This window comes from Canis lupus, chromosome 38 (genome assembly GCF_011100685.1).
Source record: "Canis lupus familiaris isolate Mischka breed German Shepherd chromosome 38, alternate assembly UU_Cfam_GSD_1.0, whole genome shotgun sequence".
Lineage (NCBI taxonomy): Eukaryota > Metazoa > Chordata > Mammalia > Carnivora > Canidae > Canis > Canis lupus.
This window is the reverse complement of record NC_049259.1, coordinates 23912152-23935592: the sequence shown is the minus strand read 5'-3', so window position 1 is coordinate 23935592 and position 23441 is coordinate 23912152. Positions and strand designations below refer to the sequence as shown.

The 23441-nt window shown below is 42.1% G+C and overlaps 1 protein-coding gene across 1 annotated transcript in view; it reads right to left on the bottom strand.

Annotated features, from left to right (window-relative positions):
* The window catches only part of SPTA1 (spectrin alpha, erythrocytic 1), a 67205-nt gene extending 44364 nt beyond the window's left edge, over positions 1–22841 (bottom strand). The window contains exons 1-17 of the mRNA XM_038586401.1: positions 22668–22841; positions 21021–21260; positions 19868–19993; positions 17809–17949; positions 16988–17134; positions 14676–14809; positions 14002–14146; positions 12209–12363; positions 11126–11261; positions 10908–11009; positions 9159–9296; positions 8437–8547; positions 6784–6861; positions 6484–6639; positions 4581–4785; positions 2799–2980; positions 1066–1309 (exon numbers count right to left, since the gene is read on the bottom strand). Of these exons, the coding sequence (XP_038442329.1) occupies positions 1066–1309; positions 2799–2980; positions 4581–4785; positions 6484–6639; positions 6784–6861; positions 8437–8547; positions 9159–9296; positions 10908–11009; positions 11126–11261; positions 12209–12363; positions 14002–14146; positions 14676–14809; positions 16988–17134; positions 17809–17949; positions 19868–19993; positions 21021–21257 (2437 nt within the window). The 5' untranslated portion in view covers positions 21258–21260; positions 22668–22841. The remainder of the gene's footprint in view (positions 1–1065; positions 1310–2798; positions 2981–4580; positions 4786–6483; positions 6640–6783; positions 6862–8436; positions 8548–9158; positions 9297–10907; positions 11010–11125; positions 11262–12208; positions 12364–14001; positions 14147–14675; positions 14810–16987; positions 17135–17808; positions 17950–19867; positions 19994–21020; positions 21261–22667) is intronic.
* Positions 22842–23441: the final 600 nt, after the last annotated feature.

Sequence of the window (23441 nt, the reverse complement as noted above, 5' to 3'; positions counted from 1 at the left end):
GCCTCTTTGTACTAGGAAAATTCAACTCACTATTTTACAAAAAATAATAAGTCACTGTATAGATAGAAAGGCAAGTAACTCTTCAGCTAAAATTCCAATGCCATGCAATCCATCTTCTTTCAGAATTTTACATTATGGTGTAAAAAGCAGGATCTTTTACTTGCTGATTCCTATGGGTGGCAGAAAGTTATTAAATCCTCTAAGCTAGGTTTTTTTCGCTGTGAAAATGGCATGCTATGTGTTTTGAAGTTTTCTTTGTGAAGATTAGAAATAACTTATAAATCATGCCTCCCTTGCTGCTCACACTAACAAGCACTGGCTAAATGCTGTGCATTGTTAATTTCCTCCACCCTCAAAGCCCCCCAGTTCCAGATGTCACCTTCATCCTCTCTATCTCCCATCCCTTCAAAATTGCCTTCCCTATGCTTCCGACTAAATGACTTTCCGGGAACTCTCCATGCCCATCCACCCTTCAAGGAGGTCTTTTCTCTTCTAGAAGTTTTCCCAGACTGGCCTCTCCACTGCCACCGTCATCAGCTCCTCATAGATGTCTCCAGTACACGTGTACTGAGTTTGCATTCCACTTGTGTCCTGGCACTAGTAGTGATGAACTGACGGCTCCCAAAGGAAAGGAAAGTATGGACTTTCACTGCCGTCCCTTCCCTTTTCTCCTTGTAGTAGCTGAGATCTTTGTAAATGGGAGGTGCTGACACTACAAACACAGTCACTTGGTACCTCCAGGACCAGCCATGACTGCTCAGTCAAGAGCCTTGGCAGGAGCATAAGTTAGAGCAAGGAGCAAAAAGCTGGCCACTCCAGCTTTCCCCGAGGTCTTCCATTCATGGCACTGTTCATGCCTTATTTTGGGGGATAAAGTTTTCAGTATGAATCTAAAAAAAATTATCTTCTATGGAAGACAGGAAAATTGTTCCTGAGTGTGAGAGGGAAGAGCGGGAGTAAACGCTCCAGGCCCCCACTAGCATGTCCCAGATTGTCCCAGATCTCTCCAACAGCCTGCAGCCCCTGGTCTTCCGTGTCTCAGCCCGTTCATGCTCAGGGACTAACCAAGGTAGGTGGAAGCCACTGAAGGCTCAGTCTCTTGGATCCAGGCTTCCTCATCCTCTGTGTCCCTGCAGATCTGATGCATGTGGAGAAAATCAACGAGCTTCTTTTTCCGGATGCCCATTGGCGCCTTCAGAGCTTCAAACCGGGACACCAAGGACTCTTGCCTTGCTTTTATGTCCCCAGCATCAGGATGGTCTCTTTCTTCAAAATATGCTGCCAGGTCTCTGAGGATGTCCATCTGATCCTGAGGGAGAGGCAGAGTAGGGGTCAGGAGGTGCTGTCATTCTAGTAGGAAGGGGGAGGGTGGCTTCCGCATGCCACAGGTACTGTGTGACAACTTCTAATCACAACCGTGAGACAGTGGCAGGGGATGCCGAAGTCAGGACTAAGAGCTATTTATGGGAAAGTGATTCTTAAACCTCATTTCAGAAAGAATATATAGAGAGGGTGCCAAGGAAATTAGGGAAACCACAGAGCCTTGGAGTGTTAACCATGGCCCCAAGGGAAACAGAAGGAGCCTTTCTGTCTCCTTCCCTACCCCACCCCCGCCCTCCTCCCTTGCACAGGAGCTGCAAGCTGAAACTCCCCAGGCTAAAAAAGTCTGTGGCATCCCGGGAACAATGCCCCAGAGATGAAATGTGGTGCTTCGAAAAGGAATCTCACTGTTTTGTTACCTTATTAACCATGGCCCCAAGGGAAACAGAAGGAGCCTTTCTGTCTCCTTCCCTACCCCACCCCCGCCCTCCTCCCTTGCACAGGAGCTGCAAGCTGAAACTCCCCAGGCTAAAAAAGTCTGTGGCATCCCGGGAACAATGCCCCAGAGATGAAATGTGGTGCTTCGAAAAGGAATCTCACTGTTTTGTTACCTTATTTCAACCTCCATCAAGCCACCCTTGGAGCTATCTAAGACTGAGTTTGTTTCGTGTTTTCTGTGTCCTGTATATTATTTGTCTTTCCCATTTAACAGAGGAGCAGACATCCTAAAAGTGTATTTTAACAAGACAGACCAGTAGGACTTTCTAGGGAACAGCTGTTTCCTAAAACAGAGGGATCAAGCTAGGACCCCTCCAATAAGAAAGTGAGTCAACTAGACATGAGTTCTCCAGAAAATCCCCCAGGGTCCACACTCTAACAACTCACTGGATAAATTCAAGTGACAGTCTGGTGGGATGTCAGAGGAATAACCCTGACACTAGGAGCCTACCCATCCACATCCTAGTCCTCACCCTGATGCCCCTGATGCCAATTTTTTTCTGTCACCTTGTGGAAATCACTTCAATGCTACGTCCTTCAATGTTCTGAACTAAAAAAGCAGTAGGATTAAAGATTATTTTCAAGCTTTGAATCGTGGAGTGCCAGAACAGGAAGAGGTAATGCTGACCATTGTACAGAGGAGCATATGGAGATGTGAGAAGGTGAAAAGATGCACCAAAGATCGCATAACCAGCGAGCGATGAGCTGGACTACGAGGCCCAAGTTTCTGCAGTGGGGGTGTGATGCCATAAAGGGGAGAGCCCACGAAGTCCCACCAGACTCGGGGTCCCAACAGAGATGACAGCCCCCGGAAAATGGTTACACTAGACAAGATTTAGAAAGGGGCAGCTGACCAACTACAATGCTGGAATTTTACCTCTGGCTTCTTGCTCTTTCTCTTTTGAGAGTGACTTACTACCTGTGTGCTCAGCGCATGCATGGCCGTTCTGGCCTGTGCTGGCCAAGATCTGGCAACGGACCTGATGACTGCCCACAGCGGACTCCAGGAAGCCGTGTTTCCTGAGTAGGTTCTGCACGTCTGCCAGGCTTTTCCCGTAGTCCTCGGCGGCGGCCTGCTGCTCTGCCTCCCGCAGCCAGTGCTCCAGGTCTTCTGCAGTATTCTTGAATTGCAGCTCCTGGTTGGCTTCATACAGCTGGGTCCCTGGAATGAGGCATTACGTCTGAGACAGGGACCATGACTCTTCCCCCATCACATAGTCATGTACCTTCCATCGAGCTTAAGGAGAAATATAATACTTTGATAATCTATTTAGAAAAAAAACATATCCATCCCTCATGTGATTATGCAAAAAAATCACCTTAAATTTGTAGAATCTGGATGGTAATTGTTTTAAAATTTAGTAACATTCATTCTCAAAACAAAGATAAACAATCAGTTTATTCTGCGGTGGGGAGGTACAATCTTGTTGTATCAGGTCCTAACCATCTTGAATATTTTTGTACATCATGTGTTACTCTTTATTGAGACCTCCTTTTCAAAGGGATTTTAACCCAAACTCTGTATTTCCCAAGAGAAGTATAAAATTGGAGGACACCTGGGTGGCTCTCCAGTTGAGCACCTGCCTTCCTTCGGCCCAGGGCATGATCCTGAGGTCCCGGGATGGAGTCCCGCATTGGGTTCCGTGCAGGGAGCCTGCTTCTCCCTCTGCCTGTGTCTCTGCCTCTTTCTCTCTCTCTCTCATGAATAAATAAATAAAATCTTTGTGGAAAAAAAGAAGTATAAAATTGGGACTGCTTCTGTTTGAAGGTTTGAACTGTCTTTTTATAAATGTCTTTCTCAGAACATTGCCAGCCCTTCATGATGCCTGTCCTTCATCATGAGCCATGCCTCACAATTTTCTCTTCCAGAAAATGTCTTGATTATCCACAGCATTCTCAGCTAAATTCTTTATTCTTTGACCTTACAACAATTATTTGCATTATTTCTGTGAAGCAATTACTAATTTCTCTTGATGGTGAGGAATAGTAGTAACATCTTATTGCTACTACAGGTTGGATTTTTTTCCCAAACCAAATATTACATTAGGATGATATCTAAAAGAACCAACATGGTATATCTCTTCTATAACCAGGGCAGAGTCATGTCCATAGATGGAGTCTGTGTCTAACAAGCAGAATATTGACAGGAAAACCTCATTATTTGTTAGTCACAACTGCATGAATTTTTGAGAGAGGTGAGGTTAAATGTAAGAAATTATTCAAGCAGATGTGTGGGGTTTTTTTTTTTTTTAAAGACCTTACAACAGAGCCTGAACACTTTCAGTTGGTGAAAAATGCAAGTCATCAAGCCCCATTTATAAGAGTAAAATATTATAGGAACATCACATGTGGTACTGGCAACCTTTTAATGTCAACTTTAATAACCTGGGTCATAATATCTTATCTATAGAACCCAAGATGTAGAACCTAATTTAAGGACACTAGTTTCAGGTGTGTAGCCAATACTGGATTCATGGCTTAAGAATATTTATTCAGGAGAAAGAAAAAAATTGGCAGGAGCAAAGTGAAGTAAACAGAAGTAATTTCACTTGAGCATACATGCATGAAGAAAACATAAAATTGTACGTATGTAATGTGTTAAATTTAGATTGGGTTATAAAAACTTCTTGGTCGACACAAGAAGAAATGAGTGGCATCCCTTCTCATGGCAGTCACCAAGCAAATTTAAAGCAATAGAGATTAAGATGGTAGGTTCCAGGATTTAGGAGGTAATTTTTTTTACCAAAACCTGTGCTTCTCACCTTTCTGCTCTGTAACTTCCAGCAACTCCTTCCAGAGGCCAACAACTTCACTTACACGAACCTTCACCTTGTCCGAGGCGTAGTGATCAGCCTCGATCATCTCCTGGCCAGTTTTCTCTAGTGTATCAAGCAGGCGTTGATTTTCTTCCAGTTCCATTTTAAATTCTTTTTGCTTTTGAATCTGGCTCTTCAAGTTCTGTATATCCTAAATTCAAAAACAAAGGAAACTATTATCTGAAGAATGAGGAGCAGAAATTTTGAGGATAGGGGTTACCTTTCACTATAAACACAACTACATGAAGGAGAGGAAAGAAGGGAATTGTCATAGTCCAAGTACTGAGCCAGATTATGTGAGCAAACTCATGTGGCCAATCCCTCCTTCTAGCCACATGGCACACATGGCTAATCATGCGTGCATTTCTACAGAGCCTAGATATCTCCTGAAGATCATTTTATATACGGCACCCCATGCAAATTTTAACCATCAATCAGAATTATCAACAATAACTAAACTATGGACAGAACCCAAATGTCCATTGACTGATAGATACATATGTATATGGGTTCTGTCCATAGTTTAGTTATTGTTGATAATATATTATATATATTAATTATATTATATATTATATATTAATTATATTATATTGTTGATTATATATTATCAATATTATTGATATTATTAATATATATTATATATTATATATATATATTTTTGCAATGACATGGATGGATCTAGAGTATATCATACTAAGAGAAATAAGTCAGCCAGAGAAAGACATATACCATAAGACTTCACCCAAATGTGGAATTTAAGAAACAAAACAGATGAACAAGAGCTGTGATGAAAGATGACAAATTTTCCCATTTCCATCCTCATGCATTAGCCATCCATCCATTTGCCTCATTTGGAGAAGAACTGTTTACTCTCTATACCCTGGAACCACACCTCCTCCAGAGAACACAAGCTTATTATTTCCAAGTTTCACAAAGTGAAAGGTACAGATAAGATGTTCATAGTTCTATAAAGATATAGAAATAAAAGGATTGAGGTATACATTTGAAATGGAATTATGTTTAGAAAAGTAAATATTGGGAATAGGTATTGGCCTAGAAATAAGGAGACTAATTCTAGCCTTGATTGTAAATGTGAAAGTTTATAAGTACATACATTTGTGTCTAATAGTTTATATTGAATGACACTTATGAGTAAAAGCTATATCTTTTACATAACTCCAAGGTAGAGAAATCTATAGCTCAGAAATAAGTCAAGAATTTCCCCAAATCACATAAACTGAGACAGAACAGGGAAGGAATTCAAGTCCAGGATCACCTTCTCCAGAATTCATGCTTCTAATGCTTATGTTAAAATGCTTTCTAAATAACTGGATAACTTTGGGCAAGTCACTTTCCAATTCAAATCCTTTGTTTCCTCATCAATAAAAATAAGGAGTTGTTCCACTTTAACTACAAAACTGTGTAACTCTACATTATGCCCAACCTTGAGGTTACCTTTGGGCTCTTGGTGGCTTTTAGCAAATTTGAGTGTACATGATGATCAAACACAATGTTTTTGTACTATAAGGGTGCAGAAGGGAGCAGCAGAGGTGGCCAAGGGACAAAAAGCAGCGAAATAAGGAGCAATCCCTCCCTACCCCCATTCTGTTACAGAACATTAGAAGTTGTGCTGGAGCAAGCAAAGAAGTGAGAGGCAGGAAGACACAGGAAATCCAGAAACCAGGGTCTTGGTTGGCTTTTAATGAAATATCTTGCCTTGAGGGGCTTACGGCCCTTCTCTGTAAAGGAGGCTCATCTGCTGACCTCTGGCGTCCTTTCAGCTCTAAAACTCCAGTCCCATGAAGCTAAGTCCTGATGAGTACGCCCAGGGTCTGAAAACCTTGCTTACCTTATAATCTTCATCATCTGCCAACTTTTTTTTCTTGGTGATCCAATTCTTTAGGTAATCTGAGTCCTCATACAGTTTCTGCAGAAGCCTTGAATCCTCTAGGAGTTTGCGCCGGGTGGCAGCCTTCATACGCAGGGCATCCCGTCGGGCCAAGAGCTGAAAAACCCATGATAACACCCATGGTCAGCAAAGCTAAATATGGACACATGAGATTCACTGCCCAGCCTGGTCCCCGGGGCCCCAACACTCCTCGGGCCCCAGGCCACAGACAGGCAGACATATCTGGGGCTTCTGACATACTTTATCTCGAAGAGCAGCAATGTTCTCCAAGTCATAATGGCCACCATCAATCAGCTTCTTTGCGTTATTGTCTAAGATCTGAAAAACAAAAACAATAAAAACCAAAGTGGCTTTTCTTCAGTGACCCCGAGTAAGTAGTCACCGTTTGGCTAGTAGCTGTTTAAAGAGGAAATGTGGTAATATGGGAAGAGAACAACTTTCAGGATCAGAGATCTAGGTCCTAGTTCTGATTTCTATTACAAATTCTCTCTTAAAATGTGTATTTGATAAATTAATTAACCTCTTTTATGTCACAATATTTTTAATATCTAGATTATAGTAAATGAATTTTGATGTCACTTGAAGGTGATATTTGATCTATTCTTAATTTTTTAAGATTGTATTTATTTATTTGTTGATAGATAGATGATTGATAGATGATAGATGATAGATAGGTAGGTAGATAGATAGATAGATAGATAGATAGATAGATAGATGATAGAATATGTATGAGTAGGGAAAGGGGCAGAGGAGGAGAGAGAGGGAAAGAATCCCAAGCAGACTCCATACTAAGCGTGGAGCCCAACTTGGGTCTTGATCTCATGACCAGGAAATCATGACCTGAGCCAAAACTGAGTCAAAGACTTAACCAACTGAGACACCCATGTACTCTTATTCTTGAATTTTCAAGAGGAAGCACATTGGATATGGTTATATCCAGTGGCAAGCCCCTTTCTCTCTTTCTCCCTTTCCCTCCCTCCTCCTTCTCTCTCTTGACCTGTCATACGTATTTATATGTACATCTCTGGCCTCATAGGAATAAGGGTCAGAAATTTTTTTCATATTCATTCATGAGCTCCTCAAATTGTTAGAATTTAGAGTGATTGGGGATAGGAAAATAATCTAAAATTAATGATAGCATTTTATAAGCAATAACTTATCTTGTACAATGAAATCTTTTACCATTGAAAATAAACAGAGCAAACATATGGATGGATAAGGGACCATATTAATCACCATACTGACTATAGATTAACATAACTTGGAATTTTATTGTCATGGTGTGGCTGCTGCCAGTGGTGGTAGTATATGTGCATGTGCGTGAATTAAAAGCCAACATCAGCCAAGGGTACAGCCAAAGATATACAGTACATTGGACCAATAAAATCCTCCCACACTTGTCTGAGCCCTGCTTCTACATTGACCAGTTTCTAGGACATTGTAACGAAGGGTTCACAGGAAAACCGTGGTCTCAGTAGATGAGAAATGCAAAGCTGAAGATATATAGGAAAAGAATAGATGTCGCTTAGACATCTAGATTTTACTAAAGAAAACTAAATGGAGACATTACTGGAGAGGAAAAAAACCTAAAAAATGTAAACAATACATTTCAAATTTCCAAGTAATAATTCTGTATCAGATATGGATCCAATAATATCTATTTACACTAGAAAAAACAAAACAATCATGCACTTTGTCAGAAAATGTAAATGGCTAAAAAAAAAATCTTTAAAAACTTTCTAAGTATGCTTTGTAGAGTAAGAAATGTGATCACAAAAATGGGTATAATTCTTTTTCTGGGTGTTTCCTCTTTTAAGAAGAACCCTCATGTTACGTGTGACCCTCATATTGTATGAGGTGGCCGTAGAGCCAGCACCAGGGCCCACTGCTTACTATGATCTTCTCCTCCTGGGCGGTGAAGGCCTCCTCAAAGTCATCATGCTTCTGAAGAAGGGCTTCCACGCTGCCTAGGGAGTTCCCCAAGTCCTCGTTCTCCAAGAAGGCCTATAGAAGGTAGAGAGATACATCTCAGCTCTTCATCATTGGTGAGAAACACTGCTTTTGGAACATCTGTGAGACAAAGACTTAGGATGGTGAGGAGATGGTAGAAGAGCAAGGTGGGATTAGCACGTGGTGGGATGGTGGGTAGGGACCAACCTCGAGCAGCAGGAACTTCAGACTCCTCCCCAGTCCTCCCACACAACTTCACCATCTTTGTCTCTGGTTCTGTCCATGTAGAATTGTCCTCACTAATCCAAGCACCATTACAATCTCCCAATGCTGCCTCAAGAGGACCACTCACCTCCTCCAGGAAATTTCTGGTTAACTTGGCCTGACTTGTCACAACTTTCTATTCCTGACCCCTTAGAATTTTGATATTCATTCAGCTCTATGTTCAGTTGAAGTTAACGCCTCTCTGCTGTGTATTTAGGTATTGTTTTAGGTATCTGTTCACGAGGGAATTGTAATAGCCTCTTGTCCTTGTAGGTCACCCTCCACTTCCTAGGACAATCTCCAGCCTACAGAAGTGGTTGTGATGGTGCTGATGGTAGTCATGTGATAAATAAGGGGTGGGAGAAATGGCTTCTGGACACTTGCTGAGCCCCTCCTTTTACCTCTTGTCTGCTCATCCAGCTGTCCACTTGCTCACTGTCACGATAGAAGAGGTGCAAGAGCATGCACTGCACATACTGATGCTGTCGCTGGTTCCACAGTCCCAGCAGGGCAGCCCAGTCACTGGCAAGTGTTGTCATCTTTGGAAAGGAAGAGAAAATGTGAGTCTCTAATAAATGCAAAGGCTTTAGAAGGATGCACAAAAGGCTCTTCTCCAATGACTTCAATGTGTGAGTAACTATAGCAGGGCAAAATGAGATAAATGCATTGCAGAGGTATAACAACATACTTAATGTATAAATGAGGAAGAAAAGATGAATTCTAATTGGAAGAAGCAGGGAGTAGAAGTGTGGGAAGTATTGTACCAAACAGAGGTTTAAAGGATGAGGTTTAAAGGAGATCAGGGGGATCCCTGGGTGGCGCAGTGGTTTGGCACCTGCCTTTGGCCCAGGGCGCGATCCTGGAGACCCGGGATCGAATCCCACATCAGGCTCCCGGTGCATGGAGCCTGCTTCTCTCTCTGCCTCTCTCTCTCTCTCTGTGACTATCATAAATAAATGAAAATTTTAAAAAAAAATTTAAAAATTAAAAAAAAAAATTTAAAGGAGATCAGGATTGCAGGACATACCAGGAGCGCACCATTACTCCAAGGACTTATTAGATTAGAGGGCTCCAGAGAAAAGTGCAGTGTCTAAAAAAGGTGGATACTTGATGAAGTTGAACTTTATAGAGCACTTAAATGATTAGACTGAGAGGTTCACATTCTCTTCTGAAAGTAAATAAGAACTACCAAGGAAAGAGAAAGGCCACATTCTAAAACCCATAAGAGCCTTTGTTCCTGCCCACACATCTGCCTGAGAAATTCCAATTTATTAGCACCACTGTTGTGTTAACTCCATCAAAAAGGCAGCACAGATTCTCAGAATCCCAGGATAACCGGTATGTTTGCAAGGATGTAGGTTTCCTTTGGCAGAAAATTGTTAAAAATTAAAATCCATGCTTGAGTTTTTCCATAGAGTTTTGGGTGAATTCAAAATATGGCCATCTCAACCTCATCCATCTGCCAGCACTAGAGGCTGTGCTTGAAATCTAATGAAATGCAAAGAGCCTACAAATCCTATTTTAATGATCATCCCAAGGATTTCCTGTGACCCTGTGACTGAAACAAAATCTCTCAGGGGTCAGGGGTCGAGGCGAGTCCTTGTGATTAGGGAGATTAAGAGGATGGCAAACCTGATTGTTCAATCAGTGGGATTCTGACTATTTAAAGCTTTCCTGCTATTTAATGTAGATCTGAGAAACACAGATACAGGAAAATCAGTGTGATTTGAGGTTTCATAGAGGAGAGAGGAAAGCAAGGCATGTGCCAGGCATCTTAGGGAATCCAAAGATGAATAGGTGCAGTCTTCAAAGAATTCACAGTCCAGAGGTGAACATAGAAAAGTGATAAAGCAGAGCATCTATGGCAAGGCAAGGTGGTATGGAGATTTCAAATTAGGAGAAGGCAAATTGATGAAATAATGTGAGTTCAGGAAATAGGGGATCAGAGGTGAGGAAGCACACATCACATCCTGAGAATTGCAGATAACTCAACTTAGCTAAGGCAATATGTGAAAGAAGCAGTGTGAAATTTGGGTCAATATTAAGACATTGATATGACTTCTCTTCCTATTCAGAGATGATCATATTCTGATGGGATTAAGTGGGGCTAAATATGTATCAACATTTCACACACTGTTAAACTGGATTACCTTTTCCTGAACTTCATCAGCAGCATCATGACTGGCGTCCAGCAGTTCCTGACCAGTCTCATTAGCATATTGAAATCGGTCATCGTAAGAGTCAATCTCGTGCTATGGCCACAAGGCAAAAATGTCTTAAAATGCAGTAAGAAACTCTCTGGCACTCTTGGTCCCCCCCTCTTCCTCCCACGGGGTGGAGGGCGGTGGGAGTAGGGTCTCTTGCCTACTTTGTGCTGCCGGTGCCTGTCCAGCAGGGCCTCCCCACCAGCCACATCTTTGGGCAGCTCATCAGCATTGATCAGGTCTGTCTTCTCCTTCATCCAGCCTGAGAGCTCCTCATAGTCAGATAAGAACCTCTGGTACCTTCAGGGAAGGGAAGAAGGGAAGGGAATCCCAGGAGAAACCAGGTATAAGTGGACTTTGAGCCAAGACTCCGGGTTGGGTTGAGCTGAGACGTGCAATGTACTCCTCATCCTAATTCTACCCCTTCCATTCCCCTGATGTGCTTCAGGTCCTTTAGTGAAGCAGATTGTCCTTCCCTCGGGGCTGCTGACTCCTGGGATGACTGTGCCATCCTGCGGTGAGGTATGTGGGCATTGCTTTGCCAACATCACAAGGTCTCATCTACCTCACAGGCACTTGAAGTGCAGCAAAGTACTCCCAAGGAGGCCACTAAATAAGACATGGCATATAAATAACAGGAAACACCTGGTAGGAAAAGGGATCTTTCAGGTTAGGAATTCAGGTTTGGAGCCTCTGTGCACCCTAGCTCACCCTTAACCCTATTAATAAAACTGAAACCACTAAAACCATTACCTATTCAAATAATTAAATGCTTGCCAGTTAATTTGGAATTGTAAAAGGAAGATAAATGCTGTTTTCTGGGGTTTTAGTGACTACCTATAGATATTAACTATTGAAACGATTACCCAGCTTTTTGGCAAGCTAACCCACATTCCGGAAATAATTCTAGATTTATTTTTAAACCCTTCAGCTTGGAAATTTATTTCAGTTCCTAAGCTAGGGCCAGGATTTTGATATCTCTTCAGCTGCTTTTCCAGGTCCTTGGACCATGGGCCACTTCATTTAGCATCCGACAACTACGCAGGTAGAGGGAGACCGAAGGGGTTCAGTGAGGGAAGGTGTCATGTGGGTGTCATGTCAGCCGTCAGAGGACTCCTCTTAACAAGTAAACCTTTCTCTTCTACCACCAAGTAGACTCCCTCATTATTTGATTCTTTTCATTCTTAATTTCTGCTTTTGATGTTTTATCTGTAGAGATAGAGCAACAGGGAGGAGGGATTTCTCACCCGTAGGAAGCCTGCAGCTTCACATATCTGGTGGTAGCCAAGGCTCGAATGTGCTCCCAGTTGGAGATCAGATCCTCTTTCATCTGTTGAATCCCAGGTGCCTCTGGAGGATGGGAAAGCATGAGCTTGTCTGCTTTGGCGCATAACTCCTTCACCTTTGGGATGAAAAAGAAACCTAGTGGGAAATCCAAGCACTCTGATTCATCCTGGCAAAGTTTTGTGGGCGAGATCTCACAAAACAGTCATACAAATACTAATAATTTAATATACTTACATTGGTAATTTTATATTAATATGCTAATGTCCTATGTCAGCAATAATGATCTACTGACCACTTTTGTCTCTTATTGAGTGCTTATTGCTCAGCACTTCACACACATGTCCTTGTCCTTTTAAAATAATACTCAGAGGGGGAAACTGAGTGAGGAAAAATTAGAGAGGAAGACAAACCATGAGAGAGTCTCCTGACTCTGGGAAGCAAAGGGTTGCAGAAGAAGAGGTGGGTGGAAGGATAGGGTAATTGGGTGACAGGCATTAAGGAGAGCATGTGATGTGATGGGCACTGGGTGTTATACTATATGTTGACAAATTATTTAGATTTTAAAATGTTAAAAAATAATAAAGTAAATAAAATAAAATATTCAGAGGTAGAAACTCTTCTTATGCCCCCTTTATATGAAAACTGAGAGGTAGGGTATTTTATTTACACAAGGTCGTTTAGCTCCCAAGTGTCAGAAGCAAGGTTTAGACCTCAGACTGTCCTTCACCACCCTCTCTACTGTTTGCATAAATACTATTGTGGAAATCAGAGAGACACTTCTGCCCAGGAGAATTTCTGCCAAGAATTTCAGTGATGCCAGACCATTCTGAGAACAATGCCTAAGGAGGAGAGCCACTGGGGCAAAAATGTGGATATGGGTGACTTTCCATATGTTACCATTAGTGCTTTTATTATATTTAACTATAATCAGGTGTTGTCTGGAATTTGAAATTTCATTATCATTATGCAACAAGTTATGAAACTTTATTATTCATTATTAGGGGAAAAAAGACTAAATGCAAAAATGGAGCAAGAATGAAAGAAATCAAATAATGGGATAGTTTTCAGAAACTGGCTCCAGGGACAAAGCTATGGTCAGGGAGCAGCAGGTAGAGACCTCCAGTGGGCTGATTCCACCGTATGCACTCCAGAGGAGTTAGCTGAGGTTATAGGTGATGTTGTAAGGGAAGAGCGACGATGGGAGGGCGTCAGGAGTCGGAGCTTGCTCCAAGCTCAAACATGCCTATGTCTAGTCATCTAGGGATAAGGACTGGAATCTTCCAGCTTTCAGAAGAGAACCCAAGGGTGATCAAGTAAGGTGCCCTAGGTGTCTCTGAGTCTATTTAGAAGGAGGAGGAAGAAAAAGAGGAGAAGGAGAAATTTCTTCCTTTATCACTGAGTCAAGGACAAAAAGAAACAGGATTTAGCTGGTTTGACAAAAGGAAAGATTCTCTGACTGCAGGTTCTGGGTAAGATTAGAAAACCATTCTTGGAGGTATCTTTTCTGTTTTTAAGTCATGAAGCACATTACAAAAACACAAGAGTATATAAAACATGTATGTATATGTAAATAAAAATAAAGGACATCCAATATCCATGTACAAGTTATGAACTACAACAAGGAAGTATATTCAGGGCCAAGGAATTTCTTCTTCGTCAAACTAGTGAATTTACTATGTCCTCTGGAGGCAGAGTGGCCACCATATGCCTCTTCCAGCCCAAGAGGCCACCCATGCTTCCAACAGTGGCTTACCTTGTCCTCCATGACTGCAAGATTCCTCTCAAGGCTCTTGTGATTATGAAGTAGGTCCTCAGAGCTAATGAGGTCTTTCCCATAGTCCTCAGAGGTGACTTGAGGCTCCTTCTCCTTGATCCACTGGATGGCTTCAGTCACATCCCTGCCAGACAACATGAGCCCCAACAAAGAAAATGGCAGGTGCACAGCAAAGACCACCCTGGTTCACTCAGGTAGCAATTACCTTGAACTCCTACTCACTAGCAAAAAGTAATGTAAAAGATTCTTGCTTTGAATGATTTCAGTTGAGTTACAGAGGCCTGGGCAATATCTGGTCATTGGAAGTAGATATACTTCCCACATCTGGGTCAGCTCCTACTGTCTTTTTTCTTCCCAACTCAACCGTCCACCCTCATCCAGTTCCTAATACACTTCCCTTGTCTCTGCAGCGTTTCCATCACTAATTCACCGTGCCAGTTTCACTGCTTTGGGCTCTGGTCATCACACACTTGGCTACAGGGTGGGTCACAGTTGCCTCAACTACACTCTCCATTGCTGCCCTAAGTGCAAGCACATGACTTACTTTGGTTTGAGATATTGGCCACTGATTGCTAACAGTAGCCAGAGGCTAGCACAAGTACAAACACGGTGCTGTTGCAGAGTTTCCCATGATGTGTTGGCCAAATTCACACCTTTTGAATCGCTGGAGATCTGCAGCACTGGACAGTGTTTCCTTTCGCTGCAGAGCCAGGTCATGGAGACGCTCCCAGGCGACATTCACCTCATCCTGCTTCTGCTTGATCAAGGGCAGCTCAGGGTGGTTCTCCTGTGGGAAGAACCAGTGCTGGCATTAGACAAAGGTGAGAATATTCCAAAAATCATTGAATACTTCTCATTTCACACGGGTTCCTACTTTGCCAGGAATGGAGAATGACCTTGCAGCCAGGTCCTGATCTTTGCCTTAGCCCTGTGCCCTAGCTTTAACCCAACCCAATATTACCAAAATCTAGAGGCCAATCCGCCAGATACCGTTTGTATCTTTTTCTCACAGCACTGAGATAGCCTATTAACATGGATTGCCCAGCCCCTGTATTATTTTCAGAATTCCACCCTGATGCTTGCTAAGTCCCTTGAGAATCAGGAAGAAAAAGTTCCCTCTGTGAAATATGACTTTATTTTCCACAACTTGGCTACTGTGGTTCTTAACTCCTTTGGGGTCCTGACACCTTTGAGAATCTAAGAAGAGTAGTTTCCCTCTTCCCAGAATTATACACACATGCACACACATTCAATTTCTCAGAAAATTCCATACATCATTGCACACCACCTGAAGCACTGAGATTTGTGAATACTAGATTAAATTAATGACATCAGCTTATTTTGACACTTGTGATTTTGAGCAGTTCCTATACTCCTTCTGTCCCTGTCTCTTGGAATGTCCATTCCCATTCTGAAGCCTCTCCACACAGAATTTTCTACATTCTCCTTCCTGAATGTATAGCTCTTTCTATTTATAGCTGTGTGGGTCCCACTCTTCAAGAGCAGAGGACACGTTCTTTTTTGGATTAATCCTTCCTAAAGTTGCTTAGATAAAACGGCCATATTACTTTGCCATGAAGACCTCCTTGCAAGAGGGGAGGTCCGTTTCCTCAGGCTTTGGATCTGGGTTGGCTATGATTGGCTCAGTATAGAATGTGGCAGAAATGATATGAGCTCCTGCCCTTCAGCCACAGAGGCCCTTCGGCTTCTGTTCTTACCTTTGGAACACCGACACATAAAAAATATGCTCTGCTGGGAAGTGAGAACCAAGGCCCCAGACATGGAAGCAAGACCCTCCACCCCAACTGAGCCACCAGATAATTGCAGCCACTCAAGAAAACCAGGTGCGGTCAGGAGAATTGCCTAGCTGAGCAGCTGAATCACTGAATCTGGAAGAAAGAAAATGTTTGTTTTTCTAAGTTTTGTGGTGGCGTGTTAGATAGTCCTGAATAACCAAGGAACTTCCACAATGAGACAAAGGGGGTAGAGAGAGAAAGTTTAAAGATGGCTGGAAACATGGCCTGGGAAAAAATTGAGACTCAGGCTACTTCCCCCAACCCATGCTTCCTGAAGTCTGGGTTCTGTTAATACAGAAGGATTGTTCCCATCCTGGAGCTTCAGTGATGGTGAAACCAAATGGGAAACACAACGATCAATGGTTAGAGTTTCTAATTCCCTTGTATCACGTAAAAACCAGGCTGGCTCCCCAGTTTTCCTGCATATTCCATGGTTGTTTATTCTCACTCTGAATAGTTTGCTCAGACATTGAAAACTTATTTAAACGTTTTCTTAAATGAATGTAAGTAAAACTGTCTCCTTTCTTTTTCCCCCACTCACAATAAATCATGCATAATGACATCATATACATTATGATGGCCAATCATTATTTTATGTTCTTTGCTACTTTATGCTGGTTCTTCTTCATGAGGAAAGGGTGCAGCTTAAACACAAGTGGCAGGTGTTCTGCACAAGAGTTACATCGTTGTGGGTCTAGTTCTTCTGCACACATGCATGTGCACACACATGTGTGCCCACATACACTGTCTTTCCCTCTCACACCTCTATGTCCATGGACTGGCAAGAGATGGACCCAGATAGGAGATGACACTGCCCTGGGCATATTTTTTAAGCTTATCTATCTATCTATCTATCTATCTATCTATCTATCTATCTATCTATTTATAAGAGACACAGAGAGAGTCAGAGACACAGGCAGAGGGAGAAGCAGGCTCGCTGCAGGGAGCCTGATGCGGGACTCGATCCCGGGACCCTGGGGTCACGCCCTGAGCTGAAGGCAGGTGCTCAACCACTGAGCCACCCAAGTATCCCTCCCCTGGGCATGTGACCACAGGGACATGCATCTCTGTTTTCTCACAACGTCTCATGTCCTTCATGTCCCACCCACTGATGGCTGGGAGGTTCTGGATGCCAGAACCTTTGCCTTGCACGACCCTTTGCTCCTCACCTTGGCACACTCGTTGGCATACTGGTTTATTCCATCCACTTTCTCCTGCCGAGCTGCCAGCTCCACTTGGAACTCCTCAAACTTCTTATGTAGAACCTCTGTACGTTCCCAGTCCTCACCCAGCTCCACTGATGTGACTATAGCCTCCTGTGGACAATAAAAGTCTGTTGAGTCTCCAGCAAACAGTTTCTGTAATTCCAATGCCCAAAACCATTGCCTACACACCCAGGAGAGTTCAGAAGGGGAGGCTGGTAGAACTTGGGGGCAGCCCTTTAGGAAAGGTCCTAAAGCAGGAGCATATTTCCTGAGGGGGAACATTGTTGACCAAAGCTCCTGGAAGCGCCCTTTTTTGTTCTAGAACACGAAAAATAAATTCATCCTGGTTCTACCCAATTCAGCACATGGAGTATCTACAAACACGTTGCAGTAAACACTTACTTGGGTATATCTTCTGTTCTAACTATGGGATTATTCCTTAAGTGTTTAGCAAAATAGAAACCTCCATACTTACAGGTCCTGAGAGGCAACCCTTAGGAAAAGAGCTGGCAACGCTCAGCTTGGACTGAGAGTAAGGGCAAATATTTAGGAGAAGGAGCTCTAAGGTCATGGCAGGCAGGCAGGGACAAGCCTAGAACACTTTTTCCCATGCACAATATCAATAATCTCTAGGATACCCCCAAATCTTTGCCAAAATTCCTTCCTTCAGGGAACAAAGGCCAGGAACAGATACCCTGACTGCTTTACGAATAGCCTGTATTAGAATGCTGGGGTGCCTGGGATGGGGATGGGAAGTCCTGTTCGTGGCCTGTGTGGCCCCGTACCTTGTCTCCAATCCACTCCAAGATGTCAGCACACTGCTGCAGGTATTGCTGGAGCTTCAGGACCCGCAGCAGCAGGGCACCCCTCTCCTGAGTCAGCTCTACCAGCAGGTTCCATATTCTGTGCAGCTCTTCCAGATGGGTCTTTGGGAGAAGATGCAAAACTGCTCAGACACCGTATCCGCTGTGGAGCAGGTACAGATGCAGAGACGCGTGCAGAGAGGGGCCTGGATAAAAACCTCATTCACTCGTGCATTAATTGCTTAACAAATGTTTAAAGGAGGAAATCAGTAAGTGCTCAGGAGTAGCTATTAAACCAAGCCGCATATGATCTGCCATAAGAGAAGAAGATGCTTAGAGCTTTTAGAGGATGAAATGATTACAAACAGTAAGACAGGGTGGAATAAGGATTCACGTAATGGCACTCGGTGTGAATTGAAGCTTGAGGAACAGATAGGATTTTGATAGGTAGATGACGGGCAGAGGGTGATCTAAGTACTGGGAAGAAATTCAGCATGAACTGTCTGCCAGAAAGAATAAAAGCTGCAATGTTGCCAGTTTATAAGGGAAATTAGTGGCACCAAAGCAATAAGAGAATTTTGAGGCTATATAATTGCAGGCTTTGATGCCAGGTGAGCTTAGAAGATCACGTATTACATGACTTGTAAAATTGAAGGTACTATCTACATCATGTCCTCAAGAATCTTGTATTTTTCAACCACTCCACTGTTAGACCACATTTCTCTCTGAATCCTATAGTTCTGTGGTCTGATAGAGCACAGGGAGTCTGACAGTTGTGAAGATGTCTCAAACATTTCTCAATTAATTGATTAGGGGATTGGTGGCACACAAAGCTGTGAATAATACAAGAATAATTTCTATTTTATATCAATAAATAACTTGTTGAGATTTTTTTCTTGTTAGGTTCTCTGTTAGGTTCTCTTCTGATTAAAGTCTGTGTCCTCAGACTATATTTTTCTTGACAGTAAAATGGACTAGAATTTGTACGCTAAATGTGGAAAGACTAGACCCAATTTTTAAATATGTCACATAAATTTGGCTTGGCGGTTTCAAAAATACTTAAGCAGTGAAAACAAACAAACGGAAAAAAAAAATCTACTAGCGCAGAAGAGATCCTGAATTGACTCTATCAACAGAAACCATTATATGGTCTCATTCATTTGGGGAATATAAAAAATAGTGAAAGAGAATAAAGGAGAAAGGAGAAAAAATGAGTGGGAAATATCAGAAAGGGAGACAGAACATGGAAGACTTCTAACTCTGGGAAACGAACTAGGGGAGGGGTGGAAGGGAAGGTGGGCGGGGGGTGGGGGTGACTGGGTTACGGGCACTGAGGGGTGCACTTGATGGGATGAGCACTGGGTGTTATTCTATATGTTGGCAAATTGAACACTAATAAAAAATAAATTTATATATAAAAAAAAACCCGGTTGGAAGAGTGTGGAAATTAAGTCAGAGGAGAGTTGATACATCAGTAATGAATTCCAAATTGGTGACAGTCCTCAGTCCTCAGTATTTAGGGGAGATTTTCTGAAGACAAGGAATTTTAGGAGTTTTTTGAAATGAATGGAAGAGTGGGTTTTGAGAACTATAGTATTTGTCATAGCATATGGGCGGTGAAGAGAAGGAGGCATCACAGGCAAGGGAGAGATATATCAAAGAAGATTCACTTGGCAGAGCATCTCTTGTTTGAAAAGTCTAAGGGATGAGGACTCTGAGAGCAGAAGAAATCATTAGAAATGACATTTGGGAAAGCCAATCGTCTGGGACACACAGAACTGGGTTGAAGAGGACTGGATTTTGCAGTGGCCAAGGAGGAATGTGATGCTCTCCCAGGATAGCTTTTGTATCGTAGCTCTTCCCCGCTGCCTCAGGGGACATGGGGACGTCTGTCATCTTTCCTGTCCCACCCCGGTGGAAGATAAGAGGCAAGAACCCCAGTTTCAAGCCACCTACATTATACCTGGCATTGTCAATGAAAGCTCTGATAACGTGATCAACCCCTGGAAACGTGTCTTACAGAGCCCTACTGTACACTTACTGTGGTTTCCTCGTAGGCAAAATGCCCCTCAACAAAGCGAGTTTCCTTGAGTTCTCTCAGTTCAGGAATGACCCTTGATTTTGCTTGCACTTCTGCTTCAAAGGATTGGTGCTTCCGGTACTTGCCCTGAAGTTTAGAAATCAGAAGTTATGGCTAACGAAGCCTAGTGTCCCTGGGCCACAAAGGGGTTCTTCTGTTCCTTTTCCTACTTTTGGGCAGAACTACTTGTTTCACAACCTAGATACAGTGATAACCCATGACCAGAGCTGGAGAAGTCATATCCTAATAGAAATGGTCACTTCAGGCCAACCCAGGCTCAAAGTCAGGGGTCACAGAGAAATATTTTGCCCTGTCCCCATTGCCTTTGGGGAGTTTCCAGTAAATATCCTGTTACTTTTAAGTCTCAGTTGCCATTGGTGGGAATGAAAAGATGTCCCACATTTGTTCCCCTTCAGAAAAGAGGAAGCAAGTGCTATGAAAAACTGAAGGCAATGAGGAAGTTGATAATTACAATAATGGCTTTTTTTTTTAAATTGAGAGGTTTCTGCTTATCAGATAATACTCTTATTGTCCTGTATTTATTGAATCTTTAATAGATATCACTTTGTTATTAATGCAGGTGCTGTCTCTCCTACATCAATGACCCCTTTTAGGCAGGTAACCCTTTCTTCTGGTCATGACTCTGTCATATGCTGCAATAAAAGGAGGAGAGGAGCTTCCATCCAAGCTTTCTCCTGACACCTGTCATGTGGACTGAGCTAGGGCATGGAGAGCCCCTTGGAGAAATCCAGGAAAAGTTCCACCAACTCCTATCGCAAGCAGAGTGAAAGCACTGACGTTTCTTCACCTCAAAACATGGAAATTGCCTGATGCCTCATAAATTATTCAACATCTCACTCACTATTATGGCCACAGCTTGACTTCAGATTAAGACTACATGCAAAGAGAGAGTTTCTTCTGTAAAGAAGACACTGAGGCTTTAAGAAGTTAAAGACACGGGCCATTCAGAGGCAGAATTATGGTCCGTGACAGGTAGTCTGAACTTTCTGTGACATTACTCCCTTACAGATAACTAAATATGCACTTACATTATAAGACTGTTTCCCTCCCTGGAGATCTTAGAGTCTGGCCTGAAGTCACAGGAACGGAGTACCTGTATGTTACTTGGGTCTTCATAGCTCTTATCATCTGCGATCTTGAGTTTCTCCAGGATCCACTTCTCTAGGTCATCTGCATCCCGTCTGAAAACCTGGTAGTAATAGGATTCTTCAAGCTTCTGACCCCTCTCAGCAACCAGCTCCTTGAATCTCTGGTAGCGAGTCAACACCTCCTGACGCCTCTTCTGGATCTCCTCCGCTGTTTCCAGCACTTTTGGTCCGCCACTCTCCATAGCCTGAAAGTTAAAAATTTTCTATCTCTTTTTGGTTCTCAGATCTCTGGGATGTCCCTTTTATATGTCCCGAGACATTTACTCATGTTGAACTTATATTTGGATGTCTTGAAGCCTGTAAAATCCTATTGTTACAAGGGCTCTAGTGTATTTACATAATTTCAACCATACACAGCTAATCTTTAGGCTAATAATTCTTTATCATTCAGAACATTTTTCTAACTTTTCACATAAATGTATGCCGACATTTATTAAGTTCTATAAATAGAATTAATTTGGATGAATGATGGAAGACAAGTATAAATTAATGAAATCACACATTTCAGAGGCATAAAAGAGAGATCAACTTTTGTTTTCTTTTCAAATTTATTTTATTTTATTTATTTATGATAGGCACACAGTGAGAGAGAGAGAGAGAGGCAGAGACATAGGCAGAGGGAGAAGCAGGCTCCATGCACCGGGAGCCTGACGTGGGATTCGAACCCGGGTCTCCAGGATCGCGCCCTGGGCCAAAGGCAGGCGCCAAACCGCTGCGCCACCCAGGGATCCCTTGTTTTCTTTTCAAAGGCTAAAAAACTATTGGCATGTACTGATCATTCTGAATTTACTTTAATGAATAATTAAACAAGGCTTGCAATAAACTTAATGAACGACATGCACAAACATTTGGAAATGTTTGTTTTTATACATAAAATATATCTCATACATTGTGTACCCCTTTTATTGGCTTTATTCACAAATCCTACAAATAAAAAGTTCAGATATCCTTCATCCAGTTATCACAAAATTTCAAATTATTAGCTTCTCAAATTATAATTGTCTTTTGCAATATAAAACATTATACCATTAAACAATATAACTAGGATCTGACCTATTTGGGGCAATGTCCTACAAAATTCTCATAGGGTTTACCTTCATTCATCCAGATATGGGCAGTTTCCCCTAGCTTATCTCAGCCAGATCACTGAACATCAAATTCAAATTTTAATCTTCTTCCTCCCAAAATATAATTGCTCCTTTGTGTATGGTCTTTACTATTTTGGCTACAGAATTGAATCATTCTATGGAGACCAAAATCTTCCTTGCACATTATTTTGCTCCAAGTTACCTGCTTGTTCTCTATGGGTCATTGCTAGATTTTGGGTACAGATGAATGCTAGATTTTGCATTTAGATTTTGATGCTAAATGCAAAGATTGCTAGATTTTGATACTGTATAGTCACAAGCTCAAGGTCATTGTTTAAAGTGATATATTCACCAAAAGACCATTAAAATTAAACTTCTCTACTTCTTAAAAGCCAAGAAACCATTCTTATAGATTCTGTCAAATACAGGACAAGAAGTTCAAAAAGAGACAGCTTTCCTATTTATGTCAATGAGAAATTGTACTACAAAGAATTCTGTACTCACGGTTTCCTTTGGAAGGTGTTTCACTTTTCGTAAAGGTCAAGAACGTGGCAAGGTAAAATGTACCCGAAAGAGAGAGGAAGATGATAAAGAGGGAGAAAGAAAGAGAGACAATTCTCATGAAATTGTCTAGCCTTCTTCAGATAAAGATGAAAGAAACGTTATATATGTGGAAGAGTCAAAAAAAAAAAAAAAAAGAAAGAAAGAAAGAAAAAAAACCTTGAGCCCTGCACCTTGCCAGCTACAGTCCACGTTATCTTCAGGAGACAGGTTCATCTGAGGGAGCCACTAACTTGCACAGACGCTGGGTGACTCAGCGGTTCAGAGACTGTGGCTCCATAAGTTCCTCAATAGGACTTCATAAAACATAAAAGTTAGGTTTTTAAATGAAAAATTAGGAAGAAAAAACCCCACAGTTATAGACATAAAATAAAGAGGCTGTGTTAAAATTCTGTTGTGTTTCTTTGATCAGTCTCAGATTCCATGTCTGAGCAGGGTCAATTAGGATGGAACTCTGGATCATCCAACCTTTGGACCCTGCAGAACTAGAGGAACTCAGGGCATGCCTAGGTTCTTGTTCCAACCCATCTCTAGGAAATACAACTCAACAACTTCATCAAACCCAGCCACAGATTTTTAACAGCCTTTAAATCAACAAGATATCCTAATTCTCTCTGTAGAGCCTTTGCCAGAATTGGAAGAAAATTTTATTTCTGGCTTCACAGATTGGGCTTTTAAAAACCTGATTTATCTGTACCCTTAATCATTTAAATGGAA